Below are 24,364 nucleotides of genomic sequence, written 5' to 3'. Positions count from 1 at the left end.
AGAGACGATTCTCCCATCTTGTTTAGCGAACTCTCTATACACTTTTTGCAAGTCCAGTGTCATTTTTCTTCTTTTGTATACTTTGTTGACATGTCCTAAAAGATTGTATGGATCAGATGTTATCCCATTTGCCTTTAGTTCTATTTCATCCACGTCTTCCAACTGCGGAAAGACAATGGTTTTTCCGAGTTCAATATGTTGTAGCACTAAGTATTTCAATGCCGTAGTTAGCAATTTAGGCTCTTCTAATCTTCCAAGGATCATCTGTGTTTCAATGTTTTTATATAGTTTTTCCGTGTCCAGTATTTCTTTGTTCTCATATTTTTCCCTTCCTATTAGTAGTCTCTCCATCTTGTCAGATGCATCCTAATCTGTTTTCTTTTCCATCTCTTTAATACTTTCTTTCATTATTTTTGTTTGTGGGTGTTCTAAGTATTTTCTAACTTCTTCTGTCTGTTTTAAAGTTTTCATGAGTTTTAACCACGTTCTCCGCAAAATTTTTTGGGAATGTTGTCAAATCAGGGTTAATGAGATGCATTACACACGTGTTCGTATCTTCAAGATCGATATATCCCCCTTCTATTATAATATCCTTTTCTGCGCTGCTTATTGGTGTTGATTTTTCTAGCCAATCTTCAAATTTTGCTTTTAAGAAATTCTTTCTTCTATTTTCAGACCTAATTTTATCTCTTATTATATTGGACTGACTTTTCTTTTTACTTTTTGTTTTTTTCTCTGTTGTTTATAAATAAATCTTTCAGGATACTTATCCATCATAGTCTGTCCTCGCGATGGTGCGCTCGTAAAACATTTTGTAGGTCGCACAGTCCTTCTGTGATTTAGCCTCACATTTCTTTTTTCTTTTGTTGCACGGTATACAGATCTTTGCCTTGTCTTTTTCAATACAATTTGAACGTTCGTATCCATGTTTTCCATACTGTATGCAGATTTTTTCCTCCTCCTTGCAATATTTACTCACGTGACCATAGTCGAAACAAAACAAACATCTTGGGATCGTTACAAGTCTTTGACTCCGTGGACCTCATACATCAGATATATTTTACCTTCTCCAATCAGCTTCCTTCTTATACCGGCGCTCGTTTAGATTACAAGATGGCATTTGCTTTTGTTCTTGGGTCCCGTTCTAAAGCGTGGTTTTATTTCCTCTTTCGCTTTTTCTATTTCTTCTTCCTCTAAGTTCTGTTCAATTAATGTTTCTACAAGCTCTTCGTTGGTGTATTCCGCTGGAACATCGTATATTTACAACAACGGGTTTTTTCTTTTTGGCTTTTCGACTTTAACCACCTGATGCAGGTTTCTGTTATTCGTTATCTCTGCCATGTCTGCATTTGAGGCAGTCTCCACAATTAGTGTATGTTTCGTTTCTTTCATTGCTGTTATTTTATTTTTTCTTTAGCGGGATTTACTAATCTGACAAAGTTCGCCTTAACTGTGGTAATATTTCATTTTCTTTTGCTTTCATGAAGATGGTAGGTTTCTGTTTGTTTTTTGTGTTTTCAATCATTTGCGTTCTCTTGGTGGTCTGTTTTGGCGTCTGTTCTCTTCCTGCGATAGCTGCATACAGTGGTTTTTCTTCTGCACTTGTTCCTTTTTGTTGTTCAAGTTTCTCAATGTCTTCCTTCAATTTTTCGTTTTCCTCTTTGAGTTTTTTATTTTCCATCTTTAGGTGGTTATTTAACCCTTCTACCTTTTACTGTTTTATTACCCGACCTATCAGCTTCCTGTTAATGCTTCGTGTGATTGCCGAACTTGCTTTACTTTTCTTGACAGCTTGTTCTACAAAACTTAAAGCTGTTTCATACTCCTTTATTAAATCTTTCTCTTGTATTTTGGCTGATTCATCCTCATCTTTCGTCTCCTCTCCATCACTTAAAATTTGGCTGTCATCGTTATCATCATCTTCTATGTTGTCCTGTTTCTTTGTTGGGGTGCCGTCTTTCCTTTTCTTATTGTCCTTATTGCCTGGTGAATTTCTCACTCGTTTGTGGTTCTGCGATGATATTCTTCCTTCTTCCTTAGTCGATTTATCCATTATGTTCGTTCTCGATAGATTAGGCCTACCTTGTGGTCTTAAACTTGGTATTTCCGCGGACTATATGGACTCGCTTAAAGGTGTTAATAAAAAACGTGCTGCCCTCAAGCGGAATGGTTGAGACCTCCCCAATTTTGGTAACCGGTTTTGATGTTACCTTGACCGAAGCTTTCAGGAAATATAAACATCACTCCCACTTTGTGGTTTCAGGTTCAAGTACATTCCGTGTAAGACTACATCCCGTAAATTCTACCATTGCATCACTGCAGCTTTCTCAAATATTGTGGAGCGTAACGCTACGTAAAATATGTAAATAAATAAATGAATAATATTTGCTGTCTACTAACTCAAAAAATAACTCAGATTTTACGTTGCGATGACTTACTGTTACGAAATGAGGCCCGTGGTTCCTACGATTTGAGATATAAACGTACGATGTAGGATGAATAACCGAATTGTGAAGAAATAATAATAATCGAAATGATCGATTACTGTCATCCGATTTTACGTACAAATCGCAAAATTTGCAATTATGTGTGATCGTGGATTGTGATTGAATTGGAAATACGTGATTGACGTGGGAGGAAAATGAAAGTTCTGAAAGGTAGTATTACGTTATAATTTATATGTTATGATTCAAATATATTTACAATAACATATTTAATACTTGTGATATATTGTCAATGCTTAGAAGTAGATAATAGCGTATGGTGACAGTTGTTGACAAATTTTTTGCGTTTTTTTTTTTTTAATAAAGACTATTAAAAAATAACTAGTTTTAACCTCACGGAGGGGAACCCCTAAATAACGAACTTCACCGTTTTACCTTAATAGAATTATGTAGGATCACAAAATTTGTAGTGAAAGCTAAGATATGTAAAGAAAGAATGATTTTGAAGGATTGTAGGCTTTATGGAAATCCATAGAAAAATAGCACTATTTATAAATTCTTAAAAGTAGTAGTGAAGCTGCAATTCACGTATAGTTTAGACTGAAACGTAAAATATAATGGCGTAAGCTTTACAATACATGGTCCAGCTGCGCATTGTTAAGTAGGACCTCTTGAAAAGTGTATAGTACAGAGGGTAGAATAGAATAAGGTAGGTATAAAAATAAAATGAAATCTTTGAGTTTTACGTCCCATGGTAATGCCGGTTAAGCTAAACGAGACAGCGGCATTTATTCCGAAGTTGGTCATCCGCCTAGTTTTTTGCTAGAAGCGTAATGATTGCTTCCTTTGTACCAAATTTTAATATTTAATTTAGCCTATGTTTAGCAGAAGGGGATCTTTTCTCTGAAAACTGTTACAATTTTGGTAATTTCTGTTCACATTCGGTTAGTTTAGGTTAGGGTTGGTTAGTTTAAGTTAGGTTAGGCTAGTTTAGGTTACGTTAGGTTAGTTTAGTTTATGTTATATTAGTGTATGAGTCCCGCATAATTTCCTAAAAAATGATAGAATTTCGCTTATTTCTATTAATATTGCGTTAGTTTAGGTTAGTTCAGGTTAACTTACGTTAGTTTATGTTAGGTTAGGTTAGATTTGGTTACGTTATGATATATCTAAGTACTTGCACCACTCATTTCTCCTGTAAATTTTGTGTTTTTTACGTGCTTCTGGACCCCTTGTACTAAACATACCCCTTTAATTTAAATAGTATTGCAGAGCGAGCGCTAGCTAGTGATGGCGGGTTAGAGCTTTACAGGGCACGTTGTTTCCTGTCTTTATTACAGCTAATTCGAAAGGGGAACTTGTGATCTAGAATCTTGCCTCCATGTTGGTAATGTTATTGTTAAATTAGCGAATTTAATTTCTCCACTTTTCTGTACAATTGTTTGCTTACTGCATTTTCTACTATTTTTGAATTTTTAAGCCGTGACTTTTACTTTTAATAGATTTTCCTGGTTATCATCCGCCATGTTTACAAACAAATGCTCATTGCATCCCCATAATCCTACCATGAAGTAACCTTGCGCCAAGTAGTTCCCTCCACTTGCCAAATAGTTCCATGTTTAAAACCGTTTATATAATAAACACAACTTACGCTCTCATTATACATTATCAAGCACACAAACAACCAAATTATTCATTTCTTCCCGGTAAATTTTCAAATTTTTGCTAGAAACGGACGACCAATTTGGAACTTAACCCGAGACAGATGAGAAATTAATGAAATGTGGGATGAAGAAAGTGGAGGAAACGGGAGAACCCCGATTGAAACCCACACACACTGTGTTTCTTCAACAAATAGATCACTTGGACGAGCTGGGATCGAACCAGGGACACCAAGCACCAGAGGTGAACACTACTACAGCCACCGCGGCCCCCAAGGGTGGTATAAGTAGGAGTAGAATAGGGTTGGGTTAGCTTAGGGTTACAGAAGTTTGGACTATTTGTTAAAATTAATTGTGTAATTTCTCCTGTCTACATTTGTAAAGTTAACATCGATATGTTAAGTCTGATACTAATAAAGGTAAATTTTTGCAAGTCATTGATATCCTGTCACTGTTAGTATTGTTCCTAATTCACATAGTATTGCTGAGCAAGCGTCAGCGAGTGAAGGCCGGTTAGAGCCCCGCAGGGCACGTTGGTTTGTCTTTCTTTCTTGGGGTCTGTAAATATAACTGCGGAAACCGGTTCAGATAAATCGGTTATTGTCACTGCCTTGCCTAAAGTAAAGATTTGCCCTGATAAGCTTTTAAGTGTGCCCGCTCTAGTTGATATCCTTACGCGGACACAAGAAATTATAATCGATTAATTGTAATAACAGTGGATTACACATTCCTAACCCTAAGCTAATCCGACCATATTTTATCCTTCTTATGTCTACTGTTCTTTTTAAAGTGCCGTACTTATCGATGCACAGCTGTAGCGTAGCGTGTATTATAAAATTTATCCTGTGATTTTGTTGCGTACTGTGATCATATGAAAATAATTTGTAAGAAACGGTTTACCTTATTGCTAAATAAAATTCTGTTGTATATTGAGAATAGCAATCCATACATAAATTCATAACATGCCTCTTTTCCAGTAAATCGACTGCTTATACCTTAAACAATCACTGTTAGTATGTAGCATTCCTTCGCGCAGATTCTTTTTAGAAAGGCTTAAGTATTTCTATTCCATAATAAATATTGTAAAAAAAAATAGTCAATTTATGCTTGGTTTCCGCTAAACAGTACGAGCGTTATCTAAACGAGTCAGATCTGGTGCCCAGAATGGGAGTTCGCGAGGGCCTACGTTTGTAGGGAGCAGGCACGTCACCGATGGTCGGTATACCCATAGACGAGGATAGTGGCATAAAAACATGTACTTTAGTGTTGGATTATGCATTTGTACGTTAGACCAATTCCATTTTAAATCGTCCAGGCAAACCACAATTGGTCCCCATCATAGTCTCAGATTTCATTTATTTTTTGTATATGGGATCTACATGCAATATTATTAGACCCATATTTTTTCTTTTTGCTGAAAAAAAAATTTCCTTCGATATACAGCCTTCCAAATTGGCTGCCCTCCTCTCGGATTGCTCGAAAAACTGAAAAACATGTCAAATTAAAAGTTTTGTTGTAGAGAAACTAATGTACTTAGTAACATAATCTCAATAGAAGGAAGACTATAAAGTTGTATGTTTCGTTGGAGGGTAAAAATTCGTCTATTAGTCCAATAGGAATCGCACAATTCACTCGCAATGTTGCCAACTTCGATGAAATTTTTGCTAACTTCAAACATTTTTTTTCTGTCCTCACGAGCAATATCAACCATCTGCTTGTAGCATCGAAGTCTACTACATAAGGTCTCTTGAAAATGTAAAGGACTTACGTTTCTGATTATTACATTCCACGTTATAGCATGATGAAAAGCTGAAAATTTCAATAAGACGCCATTTTCTCAAAAACCCCACCTTTTAAAAATCTGAATTTTTTTACATCTATTGGAAAAGTACCGAAGTATTTAATATCCGTTAACCGTTCATGCGGCTGAAGCCCCTAACATCCGCAATTAATTATTGAAATTTCGATTTTTGTACTGGAAATGTAAATATTTCCTATGGGCATTTAGATCCTATACACAAGGCGATTTGAAACGGAGTATGAAAATTTTGAGAGATGAATCCTGACATCAAATCCAGTAAAAAGGTTCCTATAAACATGAGTGGAATTCCACTTCGTTTTCGAGTTACAGGGTTTCCAACTCGGGACCAAAAATCTGCTCGCGACAATGGAAAATAAAATATAAATTTCGTGTTAAATCAGAGCTATGTGCTAAAGTTATGATGAAGTTCACAAAGTTGATTTGTATTAATATGAAAATTTTTACGTGCTTTGCAATTCGGTTGGCAGTGTTGCCAACTTGATAGAACTTTTATTTCTATCCAAATGACACTACGTGGATTTTATTTGATATTTGGTATTCATTAATGATTGCAAACATCACATAAAGCACAATATTCCCCACATCACCACAGTTTTCGAAAACTTACATGTATTTCATTAAAAGGTTTATCTCGTGCGTTATTGATAGTTTGCAACATTAAGTGTGAATTTCACTCGATGTTTGTCATCATTAGTAAAACCAAAATGTCGAATAAAAACTACGTCTGTGTAAGTTGTAATAATCATAATAATAATAAGAAGAAGAAGAAGAAAAAAATATTCTTTATTATTGCAAAACCTCTCATAACTCCACGCATCAAGTTCAAACTTGTTCAAGAAGTTCTGCTGAAACCACGCAACAGTTTCTTACGAGGTTTGGTGTCGTGAACATCGTCCTAGTGTTCTCTGGAACCATGAAAATTGTTTTTACTGGTAACATGACATTGTAGTGCACTAGTTACAATGTTCGTGTGAATAAGAATGAGGAAGTCCTATTACAGTAAGGACCGTATTAAATGTGTTGATGATTCTAAAAGGCATAAGATAATTGTGTACAGAAAGACTTCTTGACAAACATTTTATTTTGTGGTAAAATATATGTATTGCGTACAGCGCGTCTGCCAAAACGTAATATTAGGAGAGGATGATTATTTGTGTAAAGAGTGCTTTGAATATTTACCGTGAACAACGTGAATGTGTGTGAGATATTGGTGACCACGAAAGAGATGTAAATATAAAATTATGCACCAGCAAGATAAAGAATTTGTTCCTCTGAATGTAGATTTTGAAACCATTAACCAGACAGTTAACATGCTAAACATGAATGTGTCCCCATTAAAACGGCCGTTATCGGTGAAACCTAGACTACGGTGAAGGATTCACCTCTCAAAATTTTTCATACTGGCTTTCAAATCGCCTTATGTACAGGACACAGAAAATCATCCTCCCCTAATAGTACGTTTGGACTGACACGCTGTACGCAACCCATATATTTTACCGCAAGATAATTTTTTTGTATAAAATTCTTTCTGTGCACAATCCTCTTACGGCTTTTAGCATAACCAACACATTTAATACGGTCCTTACTCTAATAGGACTTCCCCATTGTTATTCACACAAACACTTAACTAGTGCACTAGAATGTCATGCTACCAGTGTAAACAATTTTCATGGTTCCAGAGAATACTAGGACGATGTTCACGACACCGAATCACACAAACTATCAATAACGCATGAGATAAATCTTTTAATGAAATACATGTAAGTTTTCGAAAACTGTGGTGATGTTGGGAAAATTGTGCTTCATGTGATGTTTGCAATCATTAATGAATACTAAATATCAAATAAAATCCATGTAGTGTCATTTGGATAGAAATAAAAGTTCTACCAAGCTGGCAACACTGCCAACCGAATTGCAAAGCACGTAAAAATTTTCATATTGATACAAATCAACTTTGTGAACTTCATCATAACTTTAGCACACAGTTTCTGATTTAACGCGAAATATATACTTTATTTTCCATTGTCGCGAGTTGGAAACCCTGTAACTCGAAAACGAAGCGGAATTCGACTCATGTTTATAGGAACTTTTTTACTGGATTTGATGTCAGGATTCATCTCTCAAAATTTTCATACTCCCTTTCAAATCGCCTTGTGTATAGGACCTAAATGCCCATAGGAAATATTTACATTTCCAGTTCAAAAATCGAAATTTCAATAATTAATTGCGAATGTTAGGGGCTTCAGCCGCAGGAACGGTTAACGGATATTAAATACTTAGGTACTTTTCCAATACATGTAAAAAATTCAGATTTTTAAAAGGTGGGGTTTTTGAGAAAATGGGGTCCAAACATGGTGTCTTAATGAAATTTTCAGCTTTTTATCATGCTATAACTTTGGATGTAATAATCATAAACGTAAGTCCTTTACATTTTCAAGAGACCTTATGTAGTAGACTTCGATGCTACAAGCAGATGGTCGATATTGCTCGTGAGGACAGAAAAAAAAAATGTTTGAAGTTAGCAAAAATTTCATCAAAGTTGGCAACATTGCGAGTGAATTGTGCGATTCCTATTGGACCAATAGACGAATTTTTACCCTCCAACGAAACATACAACTTTATACTCTTCCTGCTATTGCGATTATGTTACTAAGTACACTCGTTTCTCTACAATAAAATTTTTAATTTGACATGTTTTTCAATTTTTCGAGCAATCCGAGAGGAGGGCGGCCATTTTGGAAGGCTGTATACCGAAGAAAAAATTTTTTTCAGCAAAAAGAAAAAAATATGGGTCTAATAATTTTGTATGTAGTTTCTTATTTTAAAAAATAAGTTAAATCTGAGATAGTCGTGTGGACCATCCTGGACGATTTGAAATGGAATCACTCGTTATTGTAGTCGTAAGTTCTAAAATAACATTATACACATTGGTTACGTAGAATTCACAAATGTGTGAATCCCTTAACACTCAAGTACTTCTATGGTTGCACATCATAAATTAGCACATTGTTTTCGGGTTAAGTTCCAGAGTTCGTCGCCCGTTTCTAGCAAACCGGGAGAAAATGAATAATTTTCTTATTTGAGAGCTTGATAATGTGTAAGGAGAGCGAAAGTAGTGTTTATTTTCTTATATAAATGGTTCTAAATATGAATCTATTTGGCAAGCGGAGGGAACTACTTGGCGCAAGATTACTGCATGGTAGGACTATGGGAATGTAACGAGCATTTGTTTTCTTAACACGGCTGCAGATATACAGACACCAGTCTTGGATATGGGATGACATTAGTATAGTTTCTAAAAGTAAGTAAAAATCATGGCTAAATAAAAAATAAATTGTAGAAAATATGCTAAGCAAATAATTGGAAAGAAACGTGAGAAAAGTTATACTTTTCAATGTAACGGTAAGTAACATGGCGACATGGTTCTAGAACATAGGTCCCCTTTCCCATTTAGCTGTACTAAAGACAGAAAATAATGTACCATGCGGGTCTCTAACCCGCCTTCACCCGCTAGCGCTCACTCGGCAATACTATGTGAATTAAATATTAAACTTTGGTACAGAAAGAAACCAACTATTGCGCTTTTAGCCAAAAACTAGACGGATGACCAACTTTGGAAGAAATGCCAAAGACGGACTACCAACTTCGGAATAAGTGCCCTGCTTTCAGATACTTAACTGCATCTTATTTCACTACAGTGCGTATGGTATGGCTTGCTCAGCACCGACCAAGTGAAAATGTGGGACTGTTACGGATGGTAGCAGAGAGCTAACGATTCCCGATCCAGATCACTCATTTTTCACTTTATTCCGCCATTTATCATAAGATAATAAGACTGAAATAACACAAATCAGTGAGTTTTTATAACGTAAATCCGTAAAGCACTTTGCCAAATATACACTATAACATCGCATGTGCACTTTCTCAGCTTATTCTAAGTTATATTCAAAATAGTGCCAAAGACACGCTTTCGCGTTCTAATCTTTCATGCAATTCCCTCACGATCGTATTTCTCAGTGAGTTAGGACACAAGTCCCTCGTGTGAGCATCAGGGTTAACTGGTTTAAACCAAACTTCTTTTATCTTTAAGAAAACAAGTTTTTTTTTCTTTCTTTCACAAAACTTTTTTTTTTAAAGGAAAATTTAACATTCGCCCGACGGAGACTGTCAATTTTGACCATTGGACGTATTATTTTTTTTTCCGTTTCTTCATTTTTTTGAGCTCCTTCGTGGCTAAGCGGTTAGCTTACGCGCCTTTGGTGTTGGGAGCCGGGATCAATTCCCGGCGGGAGCTCATGTGGTTTCGGATTCCACGTTAAATTATAGGTCCATGTCTCATATAGTCTTGCTGCTCAAACACGCTAAACCCGAAATCAAATCATCATTTCTTTTATGTAAAAAAAGTTTTAAATAACTGGAAGTATTAAATTTACAATGCGTTTTCTTTAAAAACCTATCAAAATTGTGATGGGTCAAAATGATCACATTTTCTGCAAGAGCGTTTTACAGGGTTCTCACATTCTGGAAAATCAGGGAAACTCAGAGAAATCATATATTTTGCGTAAAATGTCATGGAAGTTCAGGGAACGTAAATATGCAAGTGTAACATTCTTTTTTTCCAGTCTAACATTGTTTCCTCTCTATCAGTTGTACAGATTGACATGTGAAGAGGACCACAATGATACAGCATTCCCATGATGACAGTGATGCAGTGTTCTATTTCGTGCTAAGGAGTGAGTTACTGTGTGTGTGTGTGAGAGAGAGAGAGAGAGACAGACAGACAGACAGAGAGGGGGATAGTTGGTCATGTGAAAGCAGAAATCTAAGTTTGATTTGTCATCTTCGTGGACATCGGTTTTAAGACAGGAAAACTACTGAAAGAACTAAAAGCATCAGATAAAGATAAACTAGCTTTCAGACTTTACTGTCGAAACTTTTTGCTGGGCACAATCAAGGAGCTGTCTGAAGTACAAGTTGGTACATGCTCTGTTAGCTTTGGATCCCAGACTACAAAAGAACAATTCAGAACTTGCTCAGACTAGGATGAAACGCAACCTACAAACTCTGCATGAATATAACAGAATATCTGATTCTGTAGCTGAGAAAGGAAAGTGTCAATTTATGTCTTTCTGTACTGAAAGTCAGGGGTCCCATAGTACGAAGAGAAGACTGGCAGCATCAGGTTAGATGACTTCTTCGCAAAGATAATGTCCAAGAAACAAGAATATTATGATTTTTGGAATGTTGTGAAAATATTTAATTTCATACCACATCAGTGTCTCAGTGGAGGGCGGGTTCTTAGTCAATACGGCACTTATTGTAGGAAACCAAATCGAAAATTGTCTGGTAGTACAAAGGCGGGTGCATGATGCAAGTATGTACTATGGATGTTTAGAATCTGTTCCTGTTGATCGAAACTTCTTTCAGTTTCTTCAGCTCAGGGACACTATGATGAATACCTTAAACAGAAACGAATCAAATGTGCAGAGAAAAGTAAAATCAGAGGTGAAAAAAAGAAAACTAAGTGCTGAAGTTAAGAAATTGAAAGCAAAGAAGAAGCAAATGGAATTATGTTACACAAACAAGAACAAGACGCTCTCGTAGAACAAACTCAAGAACTGAAAGCAAAACAAAATTCTGTTTAAAAAATGTAAATGTGAGTATTAATATGTCTTAGTGTTAGCAATATTAGGACCGATAGTTGGCTGCAGTCGCTCAGTGGTAGAACGTTAGCTCTAGTTCATGAGTCCTTGGTTCGATCCCAGCTCGTGCCAGGCGAACTTTGTGCTGGACAAACACCGTGTGCGTGGTTTTCCTCGGGGTTCTCTCGTTTCTTCCCATCTCATCATCTCCGTCTCCTTTAGCATAGCCAGCATGAGCGTGGAAGTAAAACCTAAAGATTTCATTTTAGGACTGACAGTAATAGGTCTCAGGAAGAATTGGCAATATGTTCTTGATTGCATGTTATAGTGCTTTTTATTGCTTTTTCAAGCAAAAAAGTGTAATCTGCAATGTCAAAGTATGTGGTACTGTATCATACATTTAATATATACTTACATGATGCATTTTGTGTAAATAACAATTACTCGTATTGAACATATATATGTAAATGGTAATTGAAGGAGTGTGTTGGACGGGTATGAGGATGGAGGGGGCCGTTAATAAAGTGTATGATAGAGCTTGCCCGATAGGTTCCCATTTATATTCAAGAATTTATGTCAAGGAAAGTCAGAGAAATGGATCTTCTTTTTGTGGGAACCTTCGTTTTAGTAGGTATTAGTAGTATCCATTTTGTTTTTCTTAATTCGAAACAGGGTGGATTGATTTAAATCAGTCTGATTTAAATCAAGATTTAAATCACTTGATTTTTTAAATAAAAATCGTTGATTTAAATAAAATTCCGAAATAAAATAATTTAAAATGAAAATAAGTAAAATTCCGTTTCTGTTCTGTTATTTCGGTTACAGAAGTTAATAATCATAATACAATGAGACTCAAATGTACAGTATGTACACCATAGTATGAAAACAAGTGTCATGCACAAGATGATTAGGGAAAATCCGGTTTTAACGGGTAACGGAGCAATGCTGCTTTCTTCTCTTCGTAACAATGGGTTTGGGTTTTTAAATCGTTAACTATTCCAATGGGGAAATCACCATCGACATTTAAGACGGAAATTCTTTCGCGTGCGCGTCTGCTTGTTTGTTCCCAGATAATAGGGCGTATTTAGAGGGGTTCTATCCACTCTCCGATTTTTTTTTTAAGATTTATAACTTTAGGCGAAATTTATGCATTTCGTGCCTTAAGCTATTTCCATTTTTTTAAAAATATGCCCCCTACCAAACTAACTTCATATCAGTAACTTTTGTGAAAAAAGTGACATTTTGATAAACGTTGCTATACTTTTTCCTTAATGCTTAATATTTAAATTGTATTACCTATCTTTATTCTGTTAAAAATCGAATCTTCATTGCTCGATTAAAAAAGTACCAATAAACCTTTTTACTTCGTTTTATTTTTTTTTTCAAAATTGAAGGCATTGTAGAACGTGTTACATATGCTTTCACGCCTTTCTGCGTCGAGACATAATATGTGATGACATCATAAATTTAAAAAGATATTTTTTTTATGCCTATTATTCTTATTTTTTGGTGGGTTTATATTTTGCATTCAAAAATCTGAAATTTTACACAGTCGTTCAGTGCACCCCTTAGTATTTTTCAGATGTTTTCAGATCTCTGCTTGAAAACAGGGGTCTAGAGGGGAAAATGAAAAAAAAAAAAAATAAATAAATAAATAAAATAAAAAATAAAAATAAAAAAAAAGAAATAATAATAATTAACAAAATAGCTTTCTCCGGTATTCAGATGGAGCCATATGAATGGTACCGTTTGAAAGGCTGTTCTATTCTGAAGAGAAGGACGTACGAACCATGATCCTAGGATAAATAGGGATGTTTCAGGAAACTTACCCGAGATCCTGTTTTATACGGGAATCTAGGGTATTTGGGGGATATTATTTTTCGCGGGCTTACTTTTGCACCTAGAAGATTGAAATTTTGCACATTTATTCAATGTACCCCTTAGTATTTTTCAGTTTTTCAGATCTCTACCTTAAAACAGAGGGTTGGTCCAGAGGGGTAAAAAGTAAAAAAGGATATTTTTAACAGAAAATCTCTTTTTCGTGATTTTTCCGCCCCAGATACACGATGGAGACATTTGAATGGTACGATTGAAAATCTTTTATATTACACATCACGACCCTAGGATAAATAGAGATGTCTGAGGAATTTTTTTTTTTTATTGCATGCGGGTTATCTGGGGCATTGTGGGGATGTTCTTAGCTCATTGTTAAATATTTTCCCCGCCCTTACTATTCAAGATAGCTTGGAATTTTATACACACATTTAGTACACCCCTTAGTATTTCCCAGTTGATTTTGAGATATGTGCGTTAACACAAGGGAGTCCAGAGGGGATTAAAATTTGAAAAAAAAAAAAAAAAAAAATCAGAAAGATTCCATTTTCTCTCAAAATTTCCCGCTTCAGGGACATGATAGGGAAATGTGAATGTTACCGTTTCAAAGGCTGTTCTATTCTGAAGAGAATGAGGTATGAACCATGATCCTAGGATAAAATAGGGATGATGATGTAGCTGCTTATCCATAATTTTCCTTCTAAAAAAGCTCAAATTTAAAAGTGTTAAGAAACATTGTTTGGGATTAACAGAGGTTAACAATTCGGGATTAATTGAAAATTCAACCCTAATACTTTCACTTAAATGGCATAATTAGCATTCAATATTAATTCCTAATGCTTTTTCTTCAGTTCGCCACTTGTAATTTACGAGAAGAAAGATTTGATTTAAATCAAAAAAATCGATTTAAATCAAAAAAATCAACAAAAATGATTTTTTTTTTAAAAAAAATCATGATTTTTTTCCACCCTGATTCGAAATTTGCTTTAGGATGCCGATATCTGAATAGGATTTGTGCAAAAGGAGAATAGGAAAGCAGATTCTCGTTCTTACAGAGAAGAGGGCAACTATATTAAACTGAACTCTCTTCAATGCCAAAGGTTACTCTGCTAAGATGGTGGGAACATCGAAACCAAGAATTTTACACTTTCTGTTTTGGCTAAAAATATCCTCATACACAATATCGGAAGCTTCAGAAAGAGTTTTTTCCCCTTCCGGAAAAACTGTTAAACGAAACGAAGTTGTTGAAGGTCCTGATGCGGCATGACAGCTAGAGAATTTTTACACAAGAATTTGAAGAAAACATAAGTCCATATGAGGGTAACACTTCAGGATTCTCAAACTTCTTGAGATTAAGATGAAGCTATTTATATTTAAATATCAATCAATATTATCAAAAGTGTTGTCAATTTACACATTAAGAACTAGATATAGGAATTTTATAAATAAATAATTTTGTTAATGTTTTTATTTACGCACCCATCTGCTTTATAGAAAATAAAGGTTTTTACGTATCTTGCGTCGTTTTATTTGGTTTTGAAGACAGAGTGGCAAGTATATAATTACCTTGATTGGTTTACCCTCACATGAAGAAAAGTATTGCGTTCGAAACTAAATAAAACAACACATGGTATGTAAGAACATGTATTTTCTATATAGTAAAGAATTTTTCTTTCAAAGTAGATTTAAGACGTATTACGTACAAACGTTTGTTAAGTTGAAAATAAATATAATATTATTGGAGATTATCATTGCGGATTTAGGCGAACTGGATCAACTATCGACCAGATATTTCCTATTCGACAATTACCCGAAAAGAAATGGGAATACAATACCCCAGTAAATCAATTTCTAATTGATTTTAGAAAGCCCTGAAACATTGTACAACTTTCTTACAGACTTTGGAATACCGAAAAGGCTAGTAAAATTAATTAAAATATGTGTAAATGAATCCCAAAGTAAAGTCCAAGTGGGAAAATTCTTGCCTACAACCTGACGACTTTTCATATCGAGAATGGCTTGAAACAAGGAGATGCATTGTCGCCATTATTATTCAACTTTGTTCTGGAGCACGTTACAAGGAAAATCAAAGACAGCAACTGGGGTCTAGAGCTGAATGGTATTCACCAGATTATGGCATATACTGATGATGTGAATATAATAGGGAATGATAGAACAATGGAAAGAAATACAGAGGTCTTACTAAAAGCTTACGGGGACATGGGTTTAGAAGTAAATGCAAAGAAAACTAAATACATGGAAGTTCGTCTGGATTGTAATACTGCAAATTATGGATGCGTTAGAATATCAGATAATAGTTTCAGCCAAGTGGGCGCTTTCGGATATCTAGGGTCAATATTAATAGACAAAAACCATATTTACGAAAAATTAAATGTCGACTGAAAGCAGGGAATTTGTGTTATTGTTCAGTTGATAATCTTTTGTTGTCTCGAATTCTGTCGAGGAATTTGAAGCTTAAAATATGTAAAACGATAATCATGTCTGTTGTGCTGTATGATTGCGAAACATGGTCCTTACTCTGAGGAAAGAACGAAATCTGAAATATTTGAGAATAAGATTCTGAGACGAATATTAGGACCCAAGAGAAACGGAAATGGAAAATGGCGAAAACTTCATAACGAAGAACTACATAATTTATACGGTTTAAAATACATTATTAGGGTCATCAAGTCTAGGAGACTCAGATGGGCAGGGCAGGTAGCCAGAAGGAAGAAAGTAACAATACTTTCAAAGTTTTAACTGGAAGTCCAATCGGAAAACGACCACTAGGAAGACCTAAGTGCAGATGGGAGGACAATATTAAGATGGATTTCTCGCAGAAATAGAAATACAAAATAGAAACTGGATCCAGTTGGCTAAGGATAAACATTAATGGAGAGCTTTTGTTAACGCGGCATTGAACCTCCAGATTCCATAGGCCACAGGTTTACTTAGTTAGGTTTAATTGTTAGTAATAATGTCACACATGTTTGTTCTTTGTGTTTTTCACTCGTATTTGAATTGCATTGTGTCATACTGTATTTTATTTGTAGACTATTTCAATTAATTTACATATTTTTTTCTTATTTTTGAGTGCAATCACTCCGTACTGCGATAAGAGTGATAGCGCATTTTCTTTTTTAATGTAGTACGTATCATTCAGTTTCAAACGCATGAAAATCTTTAAATCAAATGGCGTTTGAAACTGAATGATACGTACTACATTAAAAAAAGAAAAAAAGTTCTTTGTAATGCTAATTTTCGACAGTAGAAAATTATTGCCTTATGTAGTATAAATAAAATTGAATATAAGTTTTTAAATGATAGTTCGAACTACTATTGATCATTTAGCACAAAGCAGCTCTCAGAAAACGTAATTTGTAAGCAATGGTGGAGCTATAGGGGGATCAGACCATTCTGTTTGAAAATTCTCTCACTCTATTCTCTTACTAGTGGCCATGTTGCTTAACCGAAATGTATGTTCACTGTAACCTGAACTTAACTGGTTGTGGACTGTGTTTAGCAATGAAAACTCCGAGTAGTAAGGGCTAATTCAGCAAAGACTTGTTTCCTGAAAATCCACTAGGAAATGTCAAATTCATCGTCCATTTGTTTTGAAATTGTTTTCTAAGGGAAGGAGGAACGACTTCCACAAATTATACATTTAGCACAAAAAATGGCTGCTACAGAGCAGTTTGGCATTTCTACTCGAACAACTCAAATTTGCGAGCATTCAGATTTTACGTAACTTTTGTTGAGTTTGTCCTTACAATTGGAATGCATTATGCAATAACGTCACCTATTAACATAACATATGACATAACCATATAGCATAACATATGATAACTAGTTACTGATCTGGTACTTGGTTCCCTGGTTCGATCCCAGTTCGCGCTAAGTGAACTTTGTGGTGGACAAACACTGTGTGCGTGGGTTTTCTCGGGGTTCTCCCGTTTCCTCCCACTTTCTTCATTCCACCGTTTTATTCATTTCTTATAATCACTGTCTCCTTTAGCCTAACCGGCATAACCGTAGGGCGTATAACTTAAAAGACTTAAAGACTAGTTACTGATAAGCTTAATATTTCAAAAGAAATGTTGCACTGTACTTTACGCACGTCCGTTTGTCTATTTTGTTAAGTGAAACCTGTATTCCGCTGATACAGTGTTTCCAGTTCGGAAACGATATTACTAACGAAACTAAGACTTTATATATATAGGATATTCTGATATTATCCTTGAATAAATAAATCTAAAAGGCAAGAAAATGTAGGGAGAAGAAATAAGAAGTTTTAAAGAAAATTCGTGCAGTCACACAACAGTGAATAAATTATAGTATAGAATTAAAAAATGTATTTATAGAAAACATAGGATCTTTTCCATATATTGTAGGTACTTGAGAATATGTAAAAGAAGTTGTTCCAGACTCAAGGCGCCTCATCTGCTGCAGCCATGGCTCTGAAATCCGTCGTGGAAGAATCATTAGGGATTCCGCAAAAATATATGAAGGAGTCATCCCATGAAGATCGTGTAATTGCTGTTGTTCAGCATAATTGGTTAAAGTACGTATTAAAAATAGTTATTTTTTTTTTTTTAAAAAAAAAGGGGGAAAAGAAAACGAATGGAAATGTGCTATTTCATAATGAATTTATTCATGTTACTGCTGATTCTATGCTAACTAGTATTTAGCCTACATAGTAATTTATTTAAGGGAAAGAATTGACGCAGGTTTAGAAAAAAGAAAAAAAGACAAGTACTTACCCTGATTGTATTGCGGAAACAAACCTTATCGTAATTGTTTCCATGAGGAAATCAGGTTAAGTATTTGAATACTTATTTTCGTTACTATGGAGTAATTGTTCATGTATTCGGATCTTCCATTAATATCTTTGATAGATGTGTCTCAATATTTTATCTATATTATTCTGTATCAATATTTTATTGATAGGGTTTTTAGTTGTACGTAATGTACAGAATTTTCAACCAAGATAGGATCTGAAAGTTCAGAATGATGGAAAAATGCCAATATATAGAAAGAGGATTATGCCTTTATACTCACGAATGATCATAAAGCAATGGTCAGTATTTATCTAGTTAGTTTCGTGCTTATCAGGTAGGTTTATTGGGATGTTTCTCGGAGTATATCTTCTGTTCCTTATTCTGTAGGTCCCTAATGAAAAATCAACATCCACTCTCGTTTCCCACCCATGAGTCATTGAGTGATGATGAAGTAGAAGCATGGCTTAAGCAAGGTGAAGATTTTGGATCAGCTTGGCGTACCATATCTATATGGGTGAGTGATAGCAGTTTAATTTGCTTTGTAAATCACATAATAATTATTCTCATAGACAAAATACAAGTATAATAGGTACGGTAGTGAATAACAGTGAGACAATTAAGAAGTGGAAGTTTTTAACCATACAGTACTTGTATCCCTGAGATGTAGCTGAAGTGGTAGAGGTTGTTTCGCATTCGGGAGGTCGCGGATTCGATTCCCGCTGCCGATCATCCTGACGGGTTTTCCAGGGTTTTCCTCAGTCCTCCCAGGCAAATACCGGGATGGTACCTACTAAACAGGCCCTGGCCGATACCTTCCCAAAATGCTTTCCATTGTTGTTGTTAGATATCCAGTGTAAAATGGCCTCTGAGCTGTATCTGGTAATTGTTAAATAAAATAAATAAAAAATGTACTGCTATTTTCATAAATAGTACTGACCAAATACTTAGTTTCCTCAATCAACGATCAAAGAAGGTAGTTGGTGAACTTACTCCTTTGTTTACTGCACCTAATTGGAGCGAAGCTCTCTTTTACTCGACTTAAGCGTTCCGGATACACCTCCGAGATGCGTGAAGCGTTCTTAACTAAATTTGACATAGTGAATCGAGAGCGCGCGCCGACATTATGCTTTTCGCTGATATGCCAAATTCAACTATTTGTATATCATGGTTGTTCACGAAAACAATTGATGCACAAAAAAATCTATTAATAATCAATAAAATTCGATCGCTTCGCTTCAAATTTACAATTAATGCCTACCTAGTATTTAGTATTCTTTTAAATGTACTGTTTTGATGTTCCCTGATACCTTCGTAAACAAATCTATACAACTCACGTTCAGTTGATACGTTCTGGGTATTGAGGGTGAACTCAGCAAAGGCTTATTTTTAAGAAAAATGCATTTCAAAATTTCTTTCATAAAGGTGAACGCTTCGAAACATTACTCTATATCATTTAGTTATAGTTATTATTAATATTATTGTTGAAATTTTTGATGGGGCGTGATAGCTCAGTGGTAGAGTGTTCACCTCTGGTGCGTGAGGTCCCTGATTCAATCCCAGTTCGCGCCAAGTGGAATTTGTGGTGGGCAAACACCGTGTGCGTGGGTTTTTCAGGGTTCTCCAATTTCCTCTCACTTTCTTCATTCCACCATTGCTTTCACTTTTCATCACCGTTCCTTATCCTAGCCAGCACAACCTCGGGACGTAAAAGTGAAAGATTTCATGCACGGTAAACAATGATTGGTATGGGGCACGCTTAGAGAAACTGTCGAATATCTTACTTACTTCTAATCCCAATTCCTGAGTAATGTTTGCTCTTCCAAGCTTTCAGATACCCCATGTAGGCTTCGTCATGAAGAATAAAAATGAGTAAAAAGACCACAAAGAGTATAAAAAAGGAACTTACTGGGAAAGAGCAATGTAGAACAATAAATTATCTGTATATATATATATATATATTCTGTATGTTTACATTGCTTGTAGTCCTGTTTTAACCTCCATGACCAAGGCTCCACAGGAAGAGACGAAAGCTTATAATAAAAGGATTGGTCATAAATCGAAATTAAAAGTAAGTAAAATGACAAAATAGTGAAACTGAAGGCATAACATGAATATATTAGATGTGAATCGAATCTATAAATTCCTATGATCCAATTTTTCCTAAATAAAATATTCAGTTTAATAATTTCATGCATGAAAACTTGGATGTGTGTGCCCTCATAAAATTTATCATTTCTTGTCAGGATTGGCAAAAACCATGGTTTTTATTGAAAAACCAAAAAACCCGTTTTTTTTTGGTTTAAACCAGTTTTTTTTTTTTTAAATAAATAATTCGCTCTATGTATTTATATTACATATGGATAGAAATAACTTTGTTTCGCCTTGGTGTTATTATGCAACAACCGGGTTATGCTGGAAAGGGTCACATAAGCTTAAAACGGAATCCAAACCCGCTTCTCGGCTTACATCCGAGAGAAATTTTCCTCCATTTGAACTCGAAACCGGGACTAATTGGCCACAAATGCGATACGCCTGCCGACTCACTCACAAAGGACTCCTGATAATATATGTTGTCTGATCTTCACATACTTGGTAATATAATTGTCAAGAATCATTTCAGAAGGACAAAAATATAAACAATAGGACAAGTGTAACCATTATACAGAATTACATATTATGGACATTATGGACCATTATACAGAATTATGGACAATTTCAAAATACTGCAGAGTACAGAAGAACTAATTTAGTCCAAGTTAGTTCACTAAAACTTTTATTAGTTCAAGTTAAAGAAATACAACGACTTAATTTGCATATCAGTAAGAAAAGTGAATAAAGATACGAATTATTTGAGTCCACTTTGGCTCTGACCCATTTATACATAAATAGATACCAAAGATATTTTTAATTTCAATAAATGCCTCTCGTGGGGTATGTATGAGCCCCCCCAAAATACGGCATTTCGATGTATTTTATCAATAATAAACATTATTGAAACGAAATAATATTTTGATCCTCTGGTGCTTGGGGTCCCGGGTTCGATCCCAGCCCCCGCCAAGTGAACTTTGTGGTGGACAAACACCGTGTGCATGGGTTTTCTCGGGGTTCTCCCGTTTCCTCCCACTCTTCATTCCACCATTTCATTCATTACTCATTATCACCGTCTCCTTTAGCCTAATCGGCATAACCGTGGGACGTAAAACTGGACGTGGGACGTAGATTTAATTTCATTTCATTTCAATATTTTGATTTTTCTTTGATTGCGATTGCATAACAACAATAACAAACTATTAAAAATCACAAAAGAAACATTCATAAAATTTAAAAAAAAAAAAAAAAAAAGTTGCTTTTGTAGTATAATCTCTTTGAGTAATAATTGGGGAATTTAGGTTTGAATATAATACGAATAATATACGAGAGTGAAACGTGATAACCCACAAATGTGTGGTCATCAATATTTTACGAACGCTTACACTTTTACGAACTTTTTTTTCGTTTTTTGGTTTAAACCTTTTTTTTTTAACAGCTGGTTCAAACCACCTTGGTTTAAACCAGCCAACCCTGCTTCTTTTCTATTGTAGTAACCTTATTTGGTAATCGTTATTAAGCTAACAGGATACGCAATAGTAATGTAGCCCATTCTACTTTTCTACTGGCCAGCGCGTGCGCTTTTGGTGGCACGTGGCCTCAGGTTCAATACCCGGTGGTTCGAATTCCACCTTAAAACAGTACGTCCACTTTCATGTAGCTTGGGTGCTGAAATAGGACGCTAAACTTAAACAAACAAATATTAATAATTTGGAATACAACGATTGTTTTAGCATATTTAAAAAAATATATATATATACACACAGTGACGTAACTAAGGGGGACAAACGGGCCTTATACCCCGGTCGCCGGATCGGGGGCGCAAAACTGGGTAAATATTTATTTTCACTATAAGGCAAGGAGAGAAGTTGTAGCAAACTAAAGATCATAAAAAATTACTTCACAAACTTAACAGGACAATAACGACTTACGAACCTTAGGATCATATTCATAGAGCATAAGTTAACTTCAAAGCTATCTTTTGAGAATATTGTAAAACCTTTGCAGCCCGCAGGGTTAAATTTTAATTCCAGCTTTTTGTGTTTTTATTTAACTTACAACAATTTTTGAGGGATTTGCAAAATGCCCGAGTATAGTACTCGAGGCAACAGCTTGACTGTTTGTTATAATTAAATATTCTGTTCTAAGCAACAGACTGTTGATTTATTCTACACATATGGACATCGCGATATCATTCCAAAAACATTGTGATTTGCAGTTATTATGATAAAATTATAAGAAGGCATGCTACTCGTAGATTATTGGTAATCAAATACTAATTATTTTGGCGTTGTATCTTGTATTAAATTATGTACTACAATTTTGAAATCAAGCTTTACCACTTGAAGAAAAAATAGAATAGGAGAATTATTGTGTGATGTCAATATCAGATATGGTCGAAGAAGGGGGGGGGGGGAGGGGCGCTAAGACGAGTTCTTCATCCAAGCGACAACTAGCCCAGTTGCGTCGCACATTTTACAGATAAGCAAGCATTATAATTACAACGACGTACTGTTTTCAGTATAATTTTATTAAGAAGTTGTCAGGAAGTAGGCACTTTAAAGGTATTGAGAGAAAACGAAGATAAAGTCATTAATAGAATTTTCTCTCATTGTTTATCTGTCTGTTTGTTATTAGCTTTTCGCATAGAAAGGAGTGGTCTAGAACCATCAGAGATCTGTTCCTATACGAAGCCCTTTTTGTCGATTTTCGGTTCGGAGAGAGGGTTGAAAATGTATGCAAAGGGCCCATCCGGTTTGCCCTAAGCACCAGACTGTCACTTGATCAGGTCATAAGTCACGTTGCATGCTACATCGAGTCTGGAGATTCCAAATCAAGATGTGAGATATTTCAAGCACGTAACCTCCGCATGGGGCGCCCTAGGTAATTCGAAGAAGATGTATTTGCAATAAGCTATATATTAGCCATCTTCTTATTACAGTTTTTAAGATATGTGGAGGACTTCATTTTTTTTTCACTGAATTTCCATTGACTTGACTTTTCCATGTTTCGTGATTTTTTTCACTATGTTCCATCCATTTTAGGACAATTTCTTTTTTGAATGTAGAATCTGCATAGTCTGTTCTATATTAATCTAATTTTCAGTCATCTCCCACGTTAGATTTTTGAGATACGTGGAGAAATTACTTGTTTTCCATTGATTTTCCATTGACATTAATGTTTCGTGCTTTTTGACTATGTTCCATCCATTTTAGGACAATTTGCTTTTGAAATATAGAATTTACGTAGCTTCTTTCTTCTATGTTTAAGCTGAATTTCAGCCATCTCCCTTTTTCCATTAACTTTTTTTTCTTTCTTTCTTTAAGTATGTTCCATCCTTTTTAGGACAATTTGCTTTCCGAATATAGAATCCGCATAGTCTCTTCTACATTTAAGGTGAATTTCAGCCAACTCCCCCGAAGTCTGTTTACATCATTGAAACCAGATAGGCCCATTCTTACGGTTTCTGATAACGTGTGCGTGTATGCAACTCCTGGTACCTATGGTTTTGTGGGTTTTTATAACAGCATAGAATAAATACCGGGGAATTGAGTGAGGACCTTTTCCTCTCTCTTATTCGTTGTTCTGAATTAAGGCCCGACAACGACAAGTGTTTCAGCTAGTTACTTTATAAATATATATTACACATTGTTAATATAAAAATTTCTAATAAAAAACCAGAAATAATTCATACTGAAAGATATAATGAACGATTCTTTGATGTATGTAACATTTATTTTAGGGAATCAAAAAGCAGAAGAAGAAGGTAATCCCTTTACCTCGTTCTCGCCATTTGATGTCTGAATCAGAGCCCCAGTTATCGTTCTGTCAACTTCTGCACTGTGTATCACAATCAAATCATAAAAATCTATGGAAGGAAGCATATAAAAAGTATATGAGTAAGTATTATAAAATGTGTTTTAAGATTCAGCTTGCTGATGCAAATCAAAGATGTGCATGCTAGAAACAATGTTTCCAGTACTCTGCAACAACTCAGTCACCCAGTTGCTTGACATTCTTCACATGGGAAAAGCTTAGAATCTATATGTAATTGTAGGCACAGGATTAAATTGTATATAACTAACACTTTTTAAAT

The 24,364-nt window shown here is 35.2% G+C and overlaps 1 protein-coding gene across 3 annotated transcripts in view; it reads left to right on the top strand.

Moving 5' to 3' along the window:
- The first annotated feature begins 2,545 nt into the window (after nucleotides 1-2,545).
- Nucleotides 2,546-24,364, top strand: part of Wdr81 (WD repeat domain 81) — a 107,564-nt gene continuing 85,745 nt past the window's right edge. For 2 of the 3 annotated variants that reach the window (XR_014127505.1, XM_081731512.1), the window contains exons 1-4: nucleotides 2,546-2,657; nucleotides 17,794-17,963; nucleotides 18,568-18,694; nucleotides 24,011-24,167. Coding sequence is in view for 2 of the 3 variants with exons in the window: in XM_081731512.1 (XP_081587638.1) it covers nucleotides 17,854-17,963; nucleotides 18,568-18,694; nucleotides 24,011-24,167 (394 nt within the window). In the remaining variant the exon portion in view is untranslated. Of the gene's footprint in view, nucleotides 2,658-2,829; nucleotides 3,154-17,793; nucleotides 17,964-18,567; nucleotides 18,695-24,010; nucleotides 24,168-24,364 lie in introns of those variants that run through there. The other variant, XM_081731513.1, reaches the window with a different exon arrangement.

Source organism: Thermobia domestica, chromosome 11, assembly GCF_964235325.1.
Source record: "Thermobia domestica chromosome 11, izTheDome1.hap1.1, whole genome shotgun sequence".
Taxonomy (NCBI): Eukaryota; Metazoa; Arthropoda; class Insecta; order Zygentoma; family Lepismatidae; genus Thermobia; species Thermobia domestica.
The sequence above is the reverse complement of the archived record's forward strand: the minus strand, read 5'-3'. Positions and strand labels throughout refer to the sequence as shown.